The 19,964-nt window shown below is 40.6% G+C and overlaps 1 protein-coding gene and 1 long non-coding RNA gene across 2 annotated transcripts; one reads left to right on the top strand and one right to left on the bottom strand.

The window, feature by feature from the left end:
- Positions 1-213: 213 nt before the first annotated feature.
- Sell (selectin L) lies at positions 214-19,405 on the top strand. Its single transcript, XM_059280865.1, has 10 exons — positions 214-320; positions 1,125-1,206; positions 3,238-3,624; positions 4,085-4,192; positions 6,735-6,920; positions 8,433-8,618; positions 9,947-10,075; positions 14,094-14,112; positions 17,820-17,868; positions 18,893-19,405. Exons 1-9 carry the CDS (start codon positions 318-320, stop codon positions 17,836-17,838), a joined length of 1,119 nt encoding a protein of 372 aa, XP_059136848.1. The 5' UTR covers positions 214-317; the 3' UTR covers positions 17,839-17,868; positions 18,893-19,405.
- Positions 9,138-11,774, bottom strand: LOC131925505 (uncharacterized). Its single transcript, XR_009383268.1, has 3 exons — positions 10,741-11,774; positions 9,920-10,053; positions 9,138-9,340 (listed from the first exon to the last, which is right to left on the bottom strand). It is a non-coding gene; the product is annotated as an uncharacterized LOC131925505 (long non-coding RNA).
- Positions 19,406-19,964: the final 559 nt, after the last annotated feature.

The following is a 19,964-nucleotide window of genomic DNA, read 5'->3' as shown; positions in this document are numbered from 1 at the left end:
GGTGAACAGAAAAGACTGAGCGGATGTGCTGAAGAATCCAGTTGCCGCAGCTTCTAGTCAGCTACTGTGTTCTCAGGGCAGGTGATTGAGACCCGCTTAGGAAAGGGGTGGGGAGAGAGAAAGAGAGATGAGAAAGGGGAAGAAAGGGGGAGGAGGATGTGAGACTGGGTTAGAGAAATGAAAGAAAGCAAGCCCTGTTGGCAACACTTAGCACATTCTTCCTGAGCACAGCACGCCCTCCTTGTGCAAGAACCCCCAGAGCCCCAGGTGCTGAAGGCTGAGGGCTGCAGAGGAACTGCAGAGAGACCCAGCAAGCCATGGTGAGCCTTCTAGCTTATAAGATCTCTAGACATTCAAATATTTCCTTGGGGTTGAAAAGGCAGGTGGCAAGGGGCAAGAAACTGTCATTTCTGATTTTAAGAAAGATAGAAACAAGCAAACAAAAAAGCATGTTGTCTCAAAAAAGTGACTCTAGTCTGTTTCTTGCTGACTTCTTCCTTTGGTGTTGGCTCTGTTGAGATTCTGAAAGAGGTGCTATTGAGATTAGGACTGTGCCGTGGCACAAAGGGGCTGCCTGAGAAGTGATAGAAAAGCACAACTACAGTCTTAAGATGTGCAGAAAAATCTATGGCTTCGTTGTTTGCGCTATTCAAAATGTACTGCTTCCTACTTGGAAAAGATGAATTGTTTTCCTTTTGTGGTGTCTGGCTATATCATTGACTCACGAATCCATCATGACCTAGTGAGAGAAGACAGCAAATTTGAACATCATTAGTCCATTAAACACCAATGAACATTAGAATAACATGCACTCAAAATAGTGTTTAGTTTGATTTAAAGCTCAGCCCAAGGTTACCAAAATGCAGATAAAACATCCTATTGATAATGATCAACAACTTGGGACTGAAACATGGAAACAAAATGAAATAAAACAGTGCACCAATTTGGAGTAAATTTGTTGCCATTGTTTTCAGCCACATCCCCCAAATATTTTACCTTGGATAAAGCATTAGGCTGATGAGCTCTATTTTTTTTTTTTTTTAAAGAAAATTGTAGGACACCACCTTAAGGGAGTGTAAGTTTGTAGTGAAGAGTTTAAATATCATTTTCCCTTTCATTTACAGGTGTTTCTATGGAGATGTCCGAGGACTCAATGGGGCTCATGGAGCATCCTCAAGCTGTGGGTCTGGACAGTGCTCTGCTGTGGTAAGTCATTCGTAGTTTGCTAAGCCTTTATAGTTTGTGATTATTCTTTGCTTAATATCCATTGATACTGTACAGTTGCAGGGGAAATAATCAGGTAGATGGCTATTAATTCTTCTTTATTTTGGCTATTAATTCTTTTAAGGACTCTCTGTTCTTCCTTTGATCTTCTCCATTTCTCTGAGCCTAACACCAGTTTTTTTGTGCCACATTCTGTAGTGAAGCACCCTAATCCTGAGAACTGCACCATGGCCTTCCACTATGAAGTAATGCAGCTAATTGGGAAACCTCTAATGATACACTTACTACCTGGAACACTTACTTATTTTACATCCTATTTTCTATTAATAGTTTTCTGTGCACCAAGTGAACGTTTATGGTCACAGTGTGGGTTGCTTGAGGGCTGGGTTTTTGTTTATGTTTGGGGAGGTTTTTTTGTTTTGTTTTTTGTCTTTATACTGATGTTACATGTTTTACATTTCAAGCCTTAGAGACTCTTCATTGATAAATTTGAACTTTTTAAGCCATTGCCTAAGATACTCATGTTTCCTTCTTCCTTAACTTGGATTTTCATCTCAGAACAAATGAACACATTCTGTCTTTGTTTTGTTAATTTTTCTTTACTTTTGAGAGTTTTATACATGTACAATAAAATATGATCATATTTATATGCCTTTTCCCCCTTCAACTTACCCCATGTCGCTCCCAACATGCCCTTCCCAACTTCCTTTCTTCTTTTTTCTTCCTTTTTTTTTTTTTTTGATAACCTGTTAAGTCCAGTTAGTGCTACCCATATGTTTATGGATGTGATCCTTCTGCTGGAGCTTGGGAAACCTAGCAGTGGTTACATCCTCAGAAAGAATGATACTCCCTCTCCAGCAGCTGTTCACTGCCAATAGCTCCTCAGTAAGGGTTGGGGCCAGAGATCCTCTACCCCATCTATGCTTGATCTTGTGCAGACAATCACAGCTGCTTTGAGTTCAAGATTGCTTTCAGCACATCATGTCCAGAAGACTGCATTGCACAGCGCCCCTCCCCATCCTCTGGCTCTTACATCCTTTGTGTCTTTTCTGCAATGAGCCTAGATGGTTGTGGGTTTAACAGAGATGTCCCATTTAGGGCTGAGCACTGAGTCTCTTATTCTCAGAATTTATCAGTTACACATCCTTCTAATTGACTGCTATCCACTTGAGAAAGAACTCTCTTTATCCAGGTTGAGCGCAGCTCAGGGCTTAAGCAAAAACATTTAAAAGGAAATTTTGGTTTCTCTATAGTACTCACCTTATGAAGTAAAAACTTAATAAACTGAAATCTTTTCTTTTACTTCACAGAGATCATACCATACTTAGAAGGCCAATATCATCATGGTCACTATGTACAATTGTGTGTTGTGTTTGCTTTCTTCAAACTCCTCATGCTTGAAGCCCCCATATGTTTACTAGACACCATTATTTGAGTATCTTTGAATATAGAACATGATGTAGTCAATTTTGTGTCTTTGAATTATTTTTTATGTCTGTTGCTCTTTCTTTACAATGAGTTTAGATGCACAACAATTGGACAATGTATGGAGGCTTACCCAATAGCAGCTTATTCTAAATAAAGTTTTATTTTTTTATGTTCCAGAAAAGTACTTAAAATTATGTCAGTGTGTTTCCTGATCCTATTTTACTTTACCTAAAAGAGAAATTTCGTATGTGTGCTGTGTTAGCCTTTAGGAAGTTATCCCAGAAATAGAAAATATAGTGTGAAGTTTAGAGCTGTTAGTGACACATATTTCTAAAGTATATTGGACAAATTACACTTGAAAGAATTTTGAGAAAGGTTTTCTATTTAAATAAATCTACAAAAATATATTTATGTATACTAGTCCTGGAGTAGGATCCAAGTCTGCCAATGGCTAACACTGTGAACCTAAGATGCATGCCTGTTCTCTCGGGCTCTTGTTTCTTCATCCCTGAGTGATGGGCAGCCTGCATCAGTGCCTGGTCCTAGGATATCCTATGAGTCATCATATTTTCTGGTGTTTTTCAGACTTCCTAGCATACCATGGAACTCACTGTTGGACTTACCACTATTCTGAAAAATCCATGAACTGGGAAAATGCTAGAAAGTTCTGCAAGGAAAATTACACAGATTTAGTAGCCATACAAAATAAGAGAGAAATTGAGTACTTGGAGAAGACCTTACCCAAAAACCCTACTTACTACTGGATAGGAATCCGGAAAATTGGAAAAACATGGACATGGGTAGGAACCAACAAGCCTCTCACTAAAGAAGCAGAGAACTGGGGAGCTGGGGAGCCCAACAACAAGAAGTCCAAAGAGGACTGCGTAGAGATCTATATCAAGAGGGAAAAAGACTCTGGGAAATGGAATGATGACGCCTGCCACAAACGAAAGGCAGCTCTCTGCTACACAGGTGGGCAGTGACCAGACTCCTGTCTGACTCTGACTTGGGAGGACCAAAGTTGGAACAATCCAACTCATTACCTAGAAACTGCTAGTTCATCCGGAAATAATCCTACATAAGTCTTAAGCACAGAACTTCTGAGTATTCTGCATGTAAAGCTGGTCCCTGGGCTCAAGAACTAGGTCAGGTTCTATCCAGGTTGTATGTTATGTGGGAAATAGAGATAGACAGCCTGTGTCCCGGTGACAGGCAGAAAATTCATTCTAAAAGCAAATAAATGTATAGCCAAATGGCTAGACAATCCCATAAATAACAATTTTAGTTTGTATTATTGTGCAAAAATGTTATGAGTACTTAAGCAAATCTTTCTTGTTTATTATAATAGGGTCAAACAAAAGCTTTTTGTGTGTGTGAGGAAGGGAGTATGGATGTAATCACACTAAAATGTCTTTGTCTTATCTGCTTATAGCCTCTTGCCAGTCAGGGTCTTGCAGCGGCCATGGAGAATGTGTGGAAACCATCAACAATTACACCTGCAGCTGTGATGAGGGGTTTTATGGCCCCCAGTGTCAGTATGGTAAGCCCCTTCCTGCTTGATTGTTCGCTTGTTTCTTCTCACCCCTAGTCACAAGAACCATAATAACTTAGGAGAGCAACTGGTTGGGGCAAAATGATACACCAGGAACAACCTAATATGAACCATTCTAAGAAATGGGAAGTTCTGAATAGAAAACTGGGCTTTCATAATACTGTCTTCCTGTAAACATTTCATAAGTCAACTTGCAGTTTCAATTTACTTCACAAGTGTTTTGAAGTACCACAAGGAACGAGGTGTTGAGATTTGCCAAAGCTGAGCAGATTGCAATAAGAAACCAGGTCTTGTGGATCCCTGCTTTCAAGGATGTCATAATCTAATGAGCTTACTGGATTAAGTAGAACTCTGAAAACTGACAGAAACCATTAGATTTGCCATTAGGAGAGTGAGGTATCTGGAAGGCACTCCTGCTCTTCTATAGACAGACACGATAAGGAATAGTAAAGGAAGAACTCACATATGATTCATAGATTATGCTACAGCTATTTAATAATAAATCCTACCCTGGGTATTTGGGTATTTCTGGAGAATACAGAAGCAAGTTATGAGAGATTCTGTACCTATGGGATTTACAATTAGTTAATAGAAATTATATATGTTCAATGATCAAGCTTGAAGGAATACAATATGAACAGGAATAAGCTTGTGGGGAAATCTCCTAATAAAATCACTTGTCTTTTATTGGCAACGAGTGTCCACTCAGTGTCTTACCACCAACACCGAGGGCCATCATCCTAGAAACGACACAAAGGAGCTCTGCTAGGACCTCCAAGAAAAGGGGATGGAAAGAGTCACTGGGAGCCTTATGAAGCCACTCAGAGACGCTGGGGTAGACCTGGAAAGGAGAGAGCACACATGTGCAAAGTCCGAGGCTTGGACTCAGTCAACGACTCCTGGAAGGAGGATCAAATCCTTTGAGGCTGGCTGAGTCTCAAAATGTGTTTGATGTGTCTAACACACACAATGGAAAGCTATAAGAAGAAAAGTAGTGTTTTTCAGGAATAGAGGACTGAAACTAACATTAATTTCGGTATTAACCAACTGAATAGATCTGACTAATTTGCTAATCCCCAGGCTGTGTCTCTCCTCAAACACTTTCCCTCTGCCATATTGTTGGTCTGTCCATTTATGCCACTCCTTTTCAAACATCGTGTTTTCTTTCTTGCTTCGCATCATATCCTTTGCTGATTGTCTTTTTAATTTAATTAATAATTTATCCTGGGTTCTTCCATTGGTACTTATCCAAGGCCATAAACCCTTAGTCTTAGCATCTCTCTTTTCTATTGTTTTTCTGACTGGGTTTGTTTCTTTCATCAAATTTCCTGAATTTTGTGGATTCATACACCTATATGACCTTTGGAGTGACAAACCTGTCTTTAGCCATGACCTCTAAACATGCTAAGGATGTTGTCTTGGATGTCTACAAGTCAAGTGTCCCCAGCCAGTTTTTGTGTGTGTGGTTGTAACCACATTACATGGAAATAACACATGAAATGACTCTCCTGTGAAACTGTCACCTCCTCCAACACTTGTGTAAGATAACATAATGCAAATTCAGTTTTCAAAAACTTTGTTATTTTATGGGGCTGGAGAGATGGGTTGGCTTAAGAGCACTGGCTGCTCTTACAGAAGACCTGTGTTCCGTTCCCAGTATCCACATGGTGGCCCACAGATATCCACAACTCTGTTCCAGAGGATACAATGCCCAATTCTGACCTCCTGTGGTTTCAGGCGCACAAATAGTGCACACATACACGTGCAGGCAAAACTCCCATACACATACAATTTAATAAAATAATTCTTATTACTTTAAATTGTCTGGCACTATCACGCTTGCATATAATGCACAGTGATAACATTCACCCCCTTCCCCCTTTCCACTTCTGCCAATCCCCTTCTTTTTCCCACCAGTCCTCTTGTTAATTGCATTTTTATAACTTGGTACTTCTCCAATTTCTCTCCTGCTTGTCTACTACCCTTGCCCTTGGTGTCTTTCTCCTCTTACTGCTGTAGTCCCTAGATGAGCTCCAGAACTTTAAATTAGCTCCCTGCAAGTAAGTTACTCATACTGCAGGCAGGCTGACTGATGAAAAATAATCAGAACATTCCAGACACATATATATGACCATTCACTCTTTAATTTGTCATTAAGTTTAAACATGATGCTTGATACATAACATGTGCTCATTAGTGGAATGAAAACAATGAGTACTTTGTCTCTGCTCCCCTCTCCCTATACATACCTCAGATAGTGCTCTGACTCATCAATATCAATGTTTTGGCAATTTTCTGCTTTCCACATACACTTTGTGTTCTGGTGGCTTTGTTTATGACCTTCTCTATGATTCTACATGTGGATCACAAACCTGGTCATCTTTAAAACATAGTTCAGAGACCACTTCTTCCTAGAATATTTTTTTGGACCCCAAGACAGACCAATGATTATCAAGTAGCAGAAACAAGACTCAAATCCATCTGATCCTCATAATTCTTTCCAACCCTGCTTCTTCTCTCCCCATTAAAGTGGTTCAGTGTGAGCCTTTGACGGCCCCAGAACTGGGTGCTATGGACTGCACTCACCCCTTGGGAGACTTCAGCTTCCACTCACAGTGTGCTTTCAACTGTTCTGAGGGATCAGAGCTACTGGGGATTGGAGAAACACACTGTGGACCATATGGAAACTGGTCATCTCTAGAGCCAGTCTGTCAAGGTACGTGACTTTAGAGCGGATTCTTTGTTGTGACAACCTTGTGCCTACAATCTGAGAAAACATAGAGGAGTCTTGCCTAGAAGTCTGTTTTTTCTTCTATATATAATTTAACCCAACTTTGGTTATAGTTTGATGCTTTTCAAAAGGTTTTCTTTTTTGCCTTACTAAAATGAAAGGCAAAACTCCAAAACAAATAAGCAAAAAACCCCAAAAGTCACCTGGCATTCTATAATGTGATTGATGGCAATAAATTGGAGTTATACTCTATATTTTATTTTTTCTCATTGTCATCCCATAAAGCCTTGATGAACCTCAGTTGAACTTTGGTTCCTCTCCTTTCAATAACACCCATTTTATGTGGTGCCCTACTTAGCACCAACCAGTTTCCCTCAGAGGTAGCAGAGGTCTTTCTTGGTTGTTGCATTTGGTACATTTTTAAAGTCATCTTTTATTTGTTTTTCTCCTGTGAAAGAGCTCAGGAGAATAACAATAGCTGTGAAAAACAAAGGCCATGCTCTCTATTGTTTTCATCTGAAACAGAGTAGGTTTCACCCTCTTTTGACTGACGAGGTGTGCCACACATAGACGGAAAATAAAAACCGATGGGGTTTGTGTTTATGAAGTTCTGGTTAGGCTTTCTACATTTATATTTCTGGTTCCCTAGTTTAATTCTCTAATGAAAACCAAAATCCATCATTGAAATCATAGAACTCAATGGATGTTAAGTGATGAATTGTATAAAGTTAAGCCCGCTTTGGGGGATGGGGGTGTCTGTCAACTGCTTGAGTAGATGTTACAACACATGAGAAGAGGCTGGAATATTTGCAGGCACTGAGAATGTGCCATGCATGCTCTTGAGTCCAAGGCTGTATGGTATGGCATTTCCAGCAGGGTTGGCATGTCCCCATGATGGGTCAGCAGCCTGGAATGACTACTTTATGCCACCATGGGCTATCGGAGCCTTGTTGGCTCCATCCCTGACCAACTGTTACTCAATATCCCATTTTAAAAAATCCTGGAAGCAGTGTCAAAAGTAATTGCTACAAATTAGAAAATTAGAAATGTCTAGATTCATGTAAATGGTTCCAGTGATTAAGTCTAGTGGCTTTGGTTGAAAACTTGTGAGTGGGAGCTGGAGAGAAGGCTCAGTGCTTAAGAGCACTTGTTCCTTCAGCAGAGGACCTGGATTGGGTCACATTAGGTGGCTCACTACCACCTGTAATTCCAGTTAAAGATAATCCTATGCAGCACATACATACATGCAGGTCCTCATCTGCATAAAAGTTAAAAACAAAATGAAACGAAGAGCCTCAGGACTAATAATGAGACTGAGAGTGGGACAAGAGAGGCTAAAGGGGGTAGTTTGAATGTGATCAAACTGCAATGCACACGTCATCTATGGAAATGTCGTAATGAAATCCATTATTGTGAATTATTAGTTTATGCTAATAAAGGCTTGACAAATGCCTTTGGTCACCAACACTGTTCCGTGTTGTTGTGTCTCCGCTGAAGTGACTCCGTGCCAGCCTCTCACGGCCCCTGATCTGGGAGCGATTGAATGCAGCCATCCCCTGGCCAACTTCAGCTTCACTTCTGCTTGCACCTTCTCCTGCTCTGGAGAAACTGACTTAATTGGGGAGAGAGTAACTGTCTGCGGGTCAGCTGGTGTCTGGTCCAGTCCTCGTCCAATATGTCAAAGTGAGTAATTTTGCTCATAAGTACCAGGGACTTGAAGGGGGAACTGGCTGACTAGCAGAAGGTGGGAAAAAGCTAACAAACATTTGTACTCCATTTCCCTCAATACACGTGGCCTAAAAAAAACGTGTGTGCACTCACGTGCTATAAAATCCTTGGCTATTCTCAGGCTCTCCTTTAATGGTAATTATCTTTTTCAGTCTCAACTCTCTTCCTACTTTTAAACTCATTGTCTACTGATTTATGTCTATTCCACCACAACCTGATTTCTCTGTCAGTCCTTTAATATGCCTCTTAAAAGGTCACCAGAGACTACCTAACTCCCAACACAGCAGACAGTTCTCCATTATCCTAAGCTGAGTCTTCCAAATCTCTCTGTGCATGAGAAGAATCACGTCTTCCTCATCTTTGTCTATATACCCCCTAACAGAGCACATTAAAAAATGCTAAAAATAAGTGAACATTATATTAGCTTCTGAAATAGCAGCTCCCAATGATACCGTCTGCACAGAGTATAGAAGGTTGGGCCCCGAAGAAGCTGTCAGTGAAGATCTCTGGGCGTTTGGAGTAGAGTGCTGGTGGAGGCAGGGAGGGGGAGAGCGGACCTTACAGTAAGGCTGTATGCCAGGTTTATTCAGTACATTTCCTTTTGAGTCGACTCAGTTTTCATTTCCTCATCGTTAGCAAACGAACAGTTGCCAATACATAAAAGTATATTCCTTCACCTGGGGGTGTCAGAAGATAGATTTTTTTTCAGATTAATTTTTTTTTCAGTGAAAGGCTGTAAACAAAGCTAGTTTGTATTTACAAAAGCATGTGTAGAAGTGTCCTTTTAATTTAGTTGGGTGGAAATGAAGGCAAGTGGCACCACTGCATCACTTTAGATCACTGCAGATCCTGGATATATAAGCAATAACAGTTTTGCATACCTCCTAACTAAGGAATAGTAACACCTTCCTTTGATTGACAACTTACCCAGCTCAGATCACTGACTTCATTTTCCTTGCAGTTATATATTAAGCTTTTTAGCCCTTCTCTGTGCTCAGAAGCCAACCTTTAATGAGACCAGGGAGAGAATATCATGCTGACTACTTCTTGTCGGTATTTTTAGACTCATCCCCAGGAATTCCATGGACTGCAGATCTGAGAACTGTGATCCCGTAGGCACCAGGCTAGAGGCTAGTCCAGTTGGATACTCATCATGGGCCTTCCCATGTTACATTCCTCATCTGCTGTATATGTTATTGTTGGGGGAATATCAGGAGACCAAAATGCCAAATATCATAAAGAAATAATGCTCTTACCATATGCCTTACTGACTCCTCTTTCAGAGACAGACAGAAGTTTCTCAAAGATCAAGGAAGGCGATTACAACCCCCTCTTCATTCCAGTGGCTGTCATGGTTACCGCATTCTCGGGGCTGGCATTTATCATTTGGCTGGCAAGGAGGTTAAAAAAAGGTAGGTGTGTTCAATAACATCAAAGTAAAAACAATTTTAAAGTAGAAAAAAACGAGAAAGAAACCCCACAGGAAATAAAGTGCAAGACATTTAACTGAAGCAGGTGCCAAGCGACTTCTATGCTCCGTAGACGTAAGTCCCTGGAGACACTGAGCTTGACATACACCTTTATTTAAAAGAACCGGCCACTGGTTCACCCTCTCCTTTGCATGACAGCTTGCTATGAGGAGCTTGGCTAAATGAGACACTGTAAGGGTTCTTTGGCTCTATATCTGTTGGAAGAGAGGATGCATTGCCACCGTCTTTCCAGAAACCTGGATGACTTTGATCTTAGCACTACAGTATCATTGGGAAAGGAATCTATTACCATCTAAGGTTTTCAAACATCTGATGTCTTTAAGAGTCGCATAACTGTCTGGGTATTGACACATGGAAGTTGTATTGCCCTTAGAAGAAATCCTTGAGGATTTTCTCTGGAATCTATTCACTGAGGCTGTAACCTTGTACACCATGTACATATTGGGGAAAGAAGGCAGAAAGTTGGGGAAAGAAGAAAAGGTAAAAAGGAGGGCTTCCTCAAAACTTCATTCTCTGACACCCAGGAAGTAGAACACTACATGAGAACACAATATTCCTCCTTTTCCCCCTTCCTCCCTCCTGGATACCTTTGCCTTCAGGCGAGATCAGTATTCCAGCCACAGGTCCACAGTCTGCAGCAGCCCTTTGGGTGTGCACAGCCACCTTTGCCCGAGTTCATCTAGCAGATCTATTCAAAACTGTAAAATTCATATACCCCTGCAGCTTTCAAGATACCCCTGTATTAAGGTCAGGGACTATGAATGACCTTAAAACAACTGCTGACTCCTATGTGCTACTTCCTGTGATGTAAGCTGGTGGCCACTTACATTTCCTTTCCACCAGATTCATTAATGTGGATTTTGTTCACCAGCCCAGGTGCACTGGCAATCAAAAGAATATTATCTACCAGTCTCGAATGATCTCCCGCTATGATTTGATCTTCTGTCCAAATTTAAAAATAAGAGGTGGTAGATTCATTTTCCACCAATCCATAAAGACAACGGAGGGTGCACTACCTGTGTTCAAGAACACCACTAACTAAAATGTGTCAGCACTGAACAGGTTCAATGTCTGTTCTGCTGATGGAAATTCCGTGAGTTTGAATACTACCGCCACACAAGACTACACCATGTACTGACTACAGCGCCAGCACAAAACAAAGGATGACATTTTTCTTCCACCATTGACAAGTCTTTTCACTGAGACTTCAAAACCTCACTCCAACTGTCTTGTTGCCTTGAGTTGAGAGCAAGGCAGTCATTCATCATACGTGCTCCCTGAATACGGTGGCTACCAGTTCAATAATTTCAAGGGTGATAAGTCCTATTATTAAGGAGGGTAGTGACCCCCAAATTCCATCCCTTTCCTGGGTGGTTGTAGATTCAAAGGAATGGCATCAGAGTCACATGTGGTTGGTGGGTGCTAGCTGGCTAAGGCTGTGTTATGAGTGGGATGAGAAGGGCCGTAGGTTGTTTTTAAAAGTTTTAACCTTGGAGTCAGTCATTTCTGTACAAGATCTCAAACTGATAACCTGAAAGTGGCATGCCCCTGCTGTGGGAATCGGAGTAGGGCAAACAGGAAACAGATAACGGACTCTTGGGCTAGTGACAGTTATGCCACCAAAGAGAGTGCCAACTCCCAGAGATCACTGGCTCTGGAGGGAAATTTGGGGTAACTATGCTGTTTTCAGTAGTTTTCAACTGTGAAACATCTACTGGTCTCTCCAGCTTGTGAGTGAATGACTTTATCCTCCAAAAATTTTAGACATAAGTTGGCTCTTTACAACATGAATAGTGTCTCTTTTTTTTCCCTCTGGAGAGACACTGGTAGAATTGGTGGCTAGATCCCCAAGATAAAACCATAGAGATTAAACAGATACATTTATAAGAATCATAGTGAAAATAATAATTTTGTATTTATACATTAGTACATATTATTGGGTTAATCAAATTGGAAAGGGGGACAGGTGACAATCCAGAGCATGAGCACCAATGAAAGGACCAAACTTTCTTCTTTCAGATGGATCCTATGAACCTGGTGCAAGGACTGCCTGTGCCCTAATCATCTTGGGGTCCAGTTAGCCTTCATCTTTCCTTTTCTGGGGCCACAAACAAGCACTCTGGCTGTGGGCTCAGCAAGAAATACTCAGTACTCCTAACTTTTCTCATTCTCTAAGGCAATGGCATTTTTAGGCCAAGCTCTAAAATCATTCCTTAGTAGGAGCTCAAGTCAGAGGTGGCTCTTCCATCCAGAATAGCACCTCTAAAAAGCATTTGCCTTCAGGTTCATCCTCGGTTGGAAGAGTTTTTCACCTGACCCAACAACACACAGGGTTAGTCTAGTTCATGAAACTGAACACATCTCCATTAGTTCTCTTCTCTTCAATAAACACTCCCTCAGTAGGACTAGACACCCCCTCAGTAGGACTAGACATCCCCTCAGTAGGACTAGACACCCCCTCAGTAGGACAAGACACCTCTCAGTAGGACTAGACACCCCCTCAGTAGGACTAGACATCCCCTCAATAGGACTAGACACCCCCTCAGTAGAACTAGACACCCCTCAGTAGGACTAGACACCCTCTCAGTAGGACTAGATACCCCCTCAGTAGGACTAGACACCCCCTCAGTAGGACTAGACACTTCTTCAGTAGGACTGGACACCCCCTCAGTAGGACTAGACACCCCCTCAGTAGGACTAGACACCCCTCAGTAGGACTAGACACCCCCTCAGTAGGATCAGGTTTGTTTATCTATTGTTATTGCTTTCATTGTTCCTAAAAGGGAAAAAATTCATTTCTGTGAAGATGAGCAAACGGACTTGAACTTGATTCTCCCTGATCAACGTATTTGGTCCGTATCATCTGAAAGCTAAATTTTGAATGAAAAGGTTTGAAATACTAATTTCTAGAAATTTAAAAAAATTTAAAAAGCAATTGGAGTTCTGTATAATATATTCCTTGCCTTGGCCTGAACATTTTAAGTACCAGTTCTTTAATTAACCCAATAAGAAAGTTACACTCTGTGTGGGACAGTTCTAGAATACCAGCCAGCTTACAGTCACAGAAATACACGAAATCCTCCCCTCTCAAAGGAGTCTTCTTCTTAGAGAACTTTCTTTTTTTTCTTTTCTTTCTGATAGACCTCAGTTCTTCAGACCATTAATTAAGTAATCAATATTTACATTCTTTTCCATTAAAAAAGAACATAGTTCAGGTCACAAAATACACACTGTCTGTACAGTCAACCAAAATTACCTAAAGTGTAAGGAGAAGAAAGCCCCAACTGAGCAAGCAAAGCTAAGTTGGAACCAAGGTTTATGTTAGGACACAAACGTGTGTCGTGGAGTCCTACCCACTTGATGGAAGTGACTTTCAGATCTAGATCCCATGCAGCCAGTCAAAAGAGAAAGCAGATGTGTTATGAGATATGAATTTTATATATGATTGCATAAGTAGATGAAAATACATTAGTTACTCAAATTAGGCTGCACACTTCCCACTGATTCTTACTAACTAATAAGACCAGAGTAAAATTCTCAGGATACACATAAGAGAAGCTCAGAGACACTGACACATTGGTTCACAGTGTTAGCACCTAAGTCCTTTAGGGAAGGGCTAGAGCTTGGATGAAGTGTGATATAAACTTATGAATGGGACACTGGGTCTGACCTGGAGTGAATCCAGCCTAGGCTCTGGCTTCAGGAGCAGCAGAGCAGGTGGAATGGAATCCCGAGAAGCACATGCATCATGCTTGTTATGTTACAGCCCCGAATGTTCACTGGTACCCTAGATCCATGTAGTCACACATGGATGCCCACTTATAAAATGTATAATGTACTTCAAAAGATAGTTATGGGGATGTGCATAGCCTTTACTTAAAAAATTGAAATTGTCTACTTTTTGATGATACCATTTTCCTATTCTCTCTTCTATTTTTAGGCAAGAAATCTCAGAAAAGGTAAGTTTTTCAATGAAGAATTTCCACATGTATTTTATCTCATCTCTATATTACCTTAGGGTGCTTCCTGTTATAGTTAGAACAACAACCCCATTGTAGTTATTTATATAGGGATCTCATACAAATGGCATTTCCAGGTAAGGTAGTTGAGCACTGGCTTCCACTAAAATCTTTAAGTTTTTGACGCTAGTGGAATTAAATGAATGGACATACAAACATATCTATTAAGAAAGAATATTCCATATGATGGGAATGTTTCCTGGTAGTCTCTGAATTTTTCTTGAGGGTTAGAAGCATGCTGTTATGTTTCAACTTTTCTTGGCTTACAAGACCAACATCTAACAATTGAGAAACATTCAATTCAATGAGCATTTCCAACAACTAACCTATCTGTAACAAGGAACTGCCCAGGCACAGACCCTCAATACTTAACACAAAAGAGTGAATGACTACTACTCTAATAAGCACTGGCCTTCGGAAATGAGAAAAAGCTGTGGAGTGTGAATTCTACCCACTGCTTCCCTAAAAAAGTATTCGCTCCAATCTGTTCTCAATGCTCTAGTTCTATCGTTAGAGTAATAATATAGATTGCTGGGGAAAGACACAGACACAAGGAAGTGCCTGGCCTATCTGGCAGGAATGAAGAAAAGGAGGATGAAAAGGGGTGTCAGAGAGACAGATGAAGGAGGATGAAGAATATCTGGGAAGCCCAGATCCTAAGGAAAGACAAAAGTGGGAAGTCTCAAATGCAGTCAGAAGAACCATCACGTTTCCACTGTGTGCATTAAGGGCATCCATGGGAAGGCCACTTTCAGCACATAGAACAAGACAGAAGTCAGCTGGGGAAGGGATGAGGACAATGAGCTGGAGGCAGAGCGTGTTCTGTTTTCTTTAGAATTTGCCACAAAGAAGGGGAGAGTGGTGGGAGTGGGAACAGAGTGTTAGTGGAGTCTTCCTTCACTCCATTTTTATTACTGTAATTGTGTAGATGGAATCTAGTAAGCAAAGGGTCTCTTTGGGGGCTGACCTCCTATCTCTGTAGCAGGAAACCCACAGGATGTGAAGATTTCTTCTGTGCTCCTACCCACTGAGTGAAAGTCTGTTGGCACAATCTATCTAGTCAGAACGGTGTTCTGACCACAGCCACAGCTGCTTTCATAGCTATGGAACAAAAGCAGTTCAGTTCAGTTCAAGGATTGGGAGGCCAGCTGAAGATGCTGGCCAAAAATAGTTAGTGTATAATCAGTTATCAATTGCTTATTAACAGTTTGTTGATTTTTTTTTAATAATTACTCAAATAATAGTTGTTTATTGAACATTTTTATGTTGGAACAATACTAAGCTTTACTGAGACACTCAAAGCATCAAGTCCTTGACTCTAACCTCAGGGAAATAATTATCTAATTGGAGAGTTAAGAAAGAAATATTTAGAAGTGCAGAACAATAAAAGACAGAAATGATAATGAGTGATAAACTTTGTACTGATAAAAAAAATCATTGGTCTAAGTGATCACAGAAAATCTTACAAGAAAGGCAGAACCTGGGAGAGAATCATTAAAGGTTCAGCACAGAAAAATAGCTCAAACAATGGCATAATAAAGTGGGTCTAAAAGCAAATTTGGGGGCCAGGATTGGAACTTCCTAGAGCCCCTGGTTTACTGAGGATCTGTGCAATTGAAGTTGAAAGGAAGAGTGTCTTCCTCATACCAGCATGTCCAGAGCAGTTCACTACCAGGTATTCTAGAACCTATCAACTGATTGGCTGCCCTGTGACATCTCTCATTGATTAGCTAAGGTGACCCCAATTCATAAAATGTTAGGCTAGAAAGATGGAGGACACGACGTTAAAACTATCTTTGTGGGTATGTAAATAACTTACCTACAGGCCTTGAGCCAGTGACAGAGTTACAACAATAAAGAATAGATAAAAATAAACTTTCATCAAATATACATTCCACGTTGCATACTATTCTTAGTGTTTTAAGTCTGAAATGATTAAATAGTGCCTACAAGTCTGTGTAGATAGGGAGCATTGCTATCCCTAATTACAGTAAAGAAACAGAAGAAGGGGGAATGACCGGAGCTTAAGGGAAGTCATTGAATAAAGGGAGAAGCTGAGATTTGTAGCACCTGCATCCAGGGATAATTTGGAGAAGCTGAGATTTGCAGTGCCCGCATCCAGGGATAACGAGATCTCAAGCTCCTTGACTTCCAAGTTAAAGTTGTTAGTACCAGAGGCCCACCTCTTCCAGTAATGTGATTTATTTTCACACTAAACCATTGTGTGATAGCACTGAGGAAGGGTGGGGTGGAAGAAATAGGGTGTGTCTCTAGAACAAGCCAAGGGGAAGATGAACACTACTATCACACTAAACACCATATGATTTTTTTTTTCTGACTTAAGTTGATTCTCACAGTTCTTTGTACTCATTCCTATTAGTGTTTGGCTAATGAATGAATGACTCCTTGAGCATTTGTGGTTTTGATTCTTGCTAGCTATTTTGACTCTTCTGCAAACGGGTTCTGTTTATCACCTCATTTGGTTTCTAGTTTCTAAATTCTACCTGGGTAAAAGCTACACCCAAGATACACAGGAAGATATGATGCCAACCTCAGAGGAGGGTATGTGCGAGATTCTGCTTTCACAAACGTTTTTTATTTCTACACTGGCAAGCAAGTTTGCAGCTGTCATGGTGGTTTACCCTGCCAGTTCATCACGAGACCAGGGCCTCAGAATCTGGTTCTCCTTTTGAAAGGTGCAAACACACAGAAATGTGGTTCTCCTCCACCCTTTCCAAGAATGGCACAGTTGAAACATAGAATAAGGTGGCACCTATATTCACAAATCTAAATTTGTGACCATTTCTCTAAGTCATGTTCCACCAGAACCTAGCATTTAGAACTGACACCACCGTTTTCATGGGTTTTTGTTTTCTCTGGTCTCTCTTTTCATTTGAGCATATCACCTTCCACTCCCTCACCTCTCCACTGTAACTCAGCATGCAGTGTCCTTCAAGTGTTAGACATGGAAATCAGCAGCATTGCAGAAATATGACTAGATGTGGACCAGCAGTAGGAACATCACTGGGGAGCTTCTCAGAGAATCAAGACTTCAGGCTGAATCAGCGTCTACATTTAAAATATTTACTTGGGGTAGCAGAGAGCTGACTCAGCAGCTAAGAGTGTGCACCGCTCTTGCAGAGACTCCAAGTTCCTGGCATCTGCATTGCGTGTGGCTCACAACTGCCTGTGACTCCAACTCCAAGGACTCCGACACCCTCTTCTGGCCTCCTCAGACAACTTCACTCATGTGTGCACATACACATATACACATGCACAATTAAAAACAAAATAAATCTTTAGAACATTAATTTGGGGGTGGTAATACATAAGTGTGTAAAATGTTGCTTTACTGTCTCCTCTCCATTTGTTTTAAAATGTTCCACATCCTGTCCACAATTCCCAACTGGAAGCAATTCCTTTCTCTTCTTCTTCATGTTAGTGGCTGTTTACCTCTATCATTATTATTACCATCATCATCATCATCATCATCATCATCATCATTATTATTATTATTATGAAATTTCCTTGCCTCTCTCAGATAGAGAATATTCATCTGTGTTACTAACATTTTTATTTTTATTTTATTTTTTGCCATTTTTAAAAGCTCCGTAGTTTAATTTTATAATCTGTTGCTTCTCTTTCAGGGTGGATGATCCATACTAACTCATCCTCTGTGAAAGGAAAAGTCATGAGGTACTAAAAAACCACTGGGAAACAACTTCAAGTCCTCCCTCAAAGATTTTGCACACAGGCATCTCCCACACTGAAGATGAAATGTTTGCTTCAGTGTCTCTGGAAGGATTTCTACATGACCAGCAGTTCCTCTAACCTCCTCCCTACCTCCTCAGCCCCTTAACCCTAGCCCATAATTTTTGTTTTTGTAGCTCAGTATTTTATTATCTTTTCTGTGGAGGAACAAATAAGACTATTGAGGAAAAGGATTACTGTGGAATATAAAGATGTCTGATTTTCTCTTTCCTAACTCTCGTTTCCTATATCAATTCAGTACTGGACCTGATGCCAAGCACAGTGAAAATTTGATACATGTGTAACTGGAAACTCATACTGCTTGCACATAGTCCATAAACTATGAAAAAGTTCATTTAAAAAAAAGCTTTGCTTTCCACCTCCAAAGAATGGTGATCTATCCAAGTTGGAAAAGTCTCCTTTGCACTGTAGCTCTGCTCTCTGTGAGCAGAAGCCACTGTGGTAGTTCACATCACCTTCCCTGTCGCCTTTGCTTAGGTGGCTAACTTCCACACACAGCATTTCACAGCCACTGAACAAGTAAGAGAAAATCGTCTGCACTGACTTTTAGCTTTGAGTTTTCCCTTCTCTTTATTAGACGTCACTAGCTTCCTTGGGGTCAGTGTTCTGACGGTCACTGACTGTTAATAATGACACAATCCACTGTCCTGGAGCTGCAGGTAATACATCTTTGATATTAGGAAGATGAGATAAAACAGGTAGAAAGATTCCTGGGCTCAGGCTGGAATGACACCTTTCCCTTTCCCCAATATCTCCTACTCAGATATATGAATTCTACTCTCTAAGTTTCTCTTTTATAACTAGCTCTTTAACTTGCTCAACCCATAGGCTATCTCATTTTTTGACTTCACTCTGCAAATGTGTAACAGGATTCATTTAAATACAGCAGAATTTTTTAAACTGTTTGTCTGTTGTTTGTATATGAGAACATATGCTGGTTTTTTCCTAGATGAGATTGTATCTTTCTTGAGGGAAGAGATTGTGCCAGATCTCTGGAGTTCCTAGTTTGTTGCTTGACACTTGGTAAATTGTCGGAACACAGTCCATGAAGAAAGCTGTGTGAGAAGATTTCTGAGAGCTTGTGAGAAAACTCCGAGTAAACAAGACAAGAGACCTGGAACCTCTGCCCCTGCATAACTGGATTTGTTCTTGAAATATGCTCTCACCCTTGCCGGTGTGAACAGGAGTGGGTTTTCTTCGGATTACCCATCATTTTGCCATTATTATTTAGATGATGTTTCCAAGCGCAGGCTGTCCTCGTGACTGTATATAACTTGAACTAATGTGTCCTTGCCCTCATGACTGTGTAAGACAAAACTCATGTGACCTTGCCTAAACTCATATGACCTTGCCCTCATGACTGTATACTGCCTGAATCCTCAAACTTTGCTCATGTAACTTTGTCTAACCCTCAAGATACATATTTTCTGATGCCCTGAATAAAGATGACTTTTGTATGAGACACTAGTCCACCTCATTTTTAGTCTCCACTCTCCCAACTAGAATAGTAACAGTAAATGAATAAAATACATTCAAATAAATTAGAAAAAGTATATAAGTGCAGTGATAAGTATTCAGCTTATCAGAAATTCAGAGCCTGAATTTCTATGGGAGGACAGGACATTGTTAGAAACTGACTGGAGTTGGATGTAGCGGCACATGCCTTTAATGCATGCACTTGGGAGACAAAGACTGAGGCAGGTAGAGCTCTGTGAGCTCAAGGTCAACCTGGTCTACATAGTGAGTTCCAGGCCAGCCAGGGCTACATAGTGAGACCAAAACCAACAAACAACAAACAAATAAATAAATTCTGAGACATACATAAATAAATGAAAGAAAGGAAGAGAAAAAGAAAAGAAACTGGCTGGAAATATTTTCTTGTTTCATGACCAATGCTGTTTTTATGTACATTTTCACATCTGTGAGAGTATTTTTTTTAAATAAGGATTTTTTTCTTTCTTAAAGTCATTTAAGATTCTATCACTATTGCAAAAGACCCTTCATCCAGTGTGTCTACTAGT

The sequence above is a fragment of the Peromyscus eremicus genome, chromosome 15 (genome assembly GCF_949786415.1).
Source record: "Peromyscus eremicus chromosome 15, PerEre_H2_v1, whole genome shotgun sequence".
Classification (NCBI taxonomy): Eukaryota; Metazoa; Chordata; class Mammalia; order Rodentia; family Cricetidae; genus Peromyscus; species Peromyscus eremicus.
The sequence above is the reverse complement of the archived record's forward strand: the minus strand, read 5'-3'. Positions and strand labels throughout refer to the sequence as shown.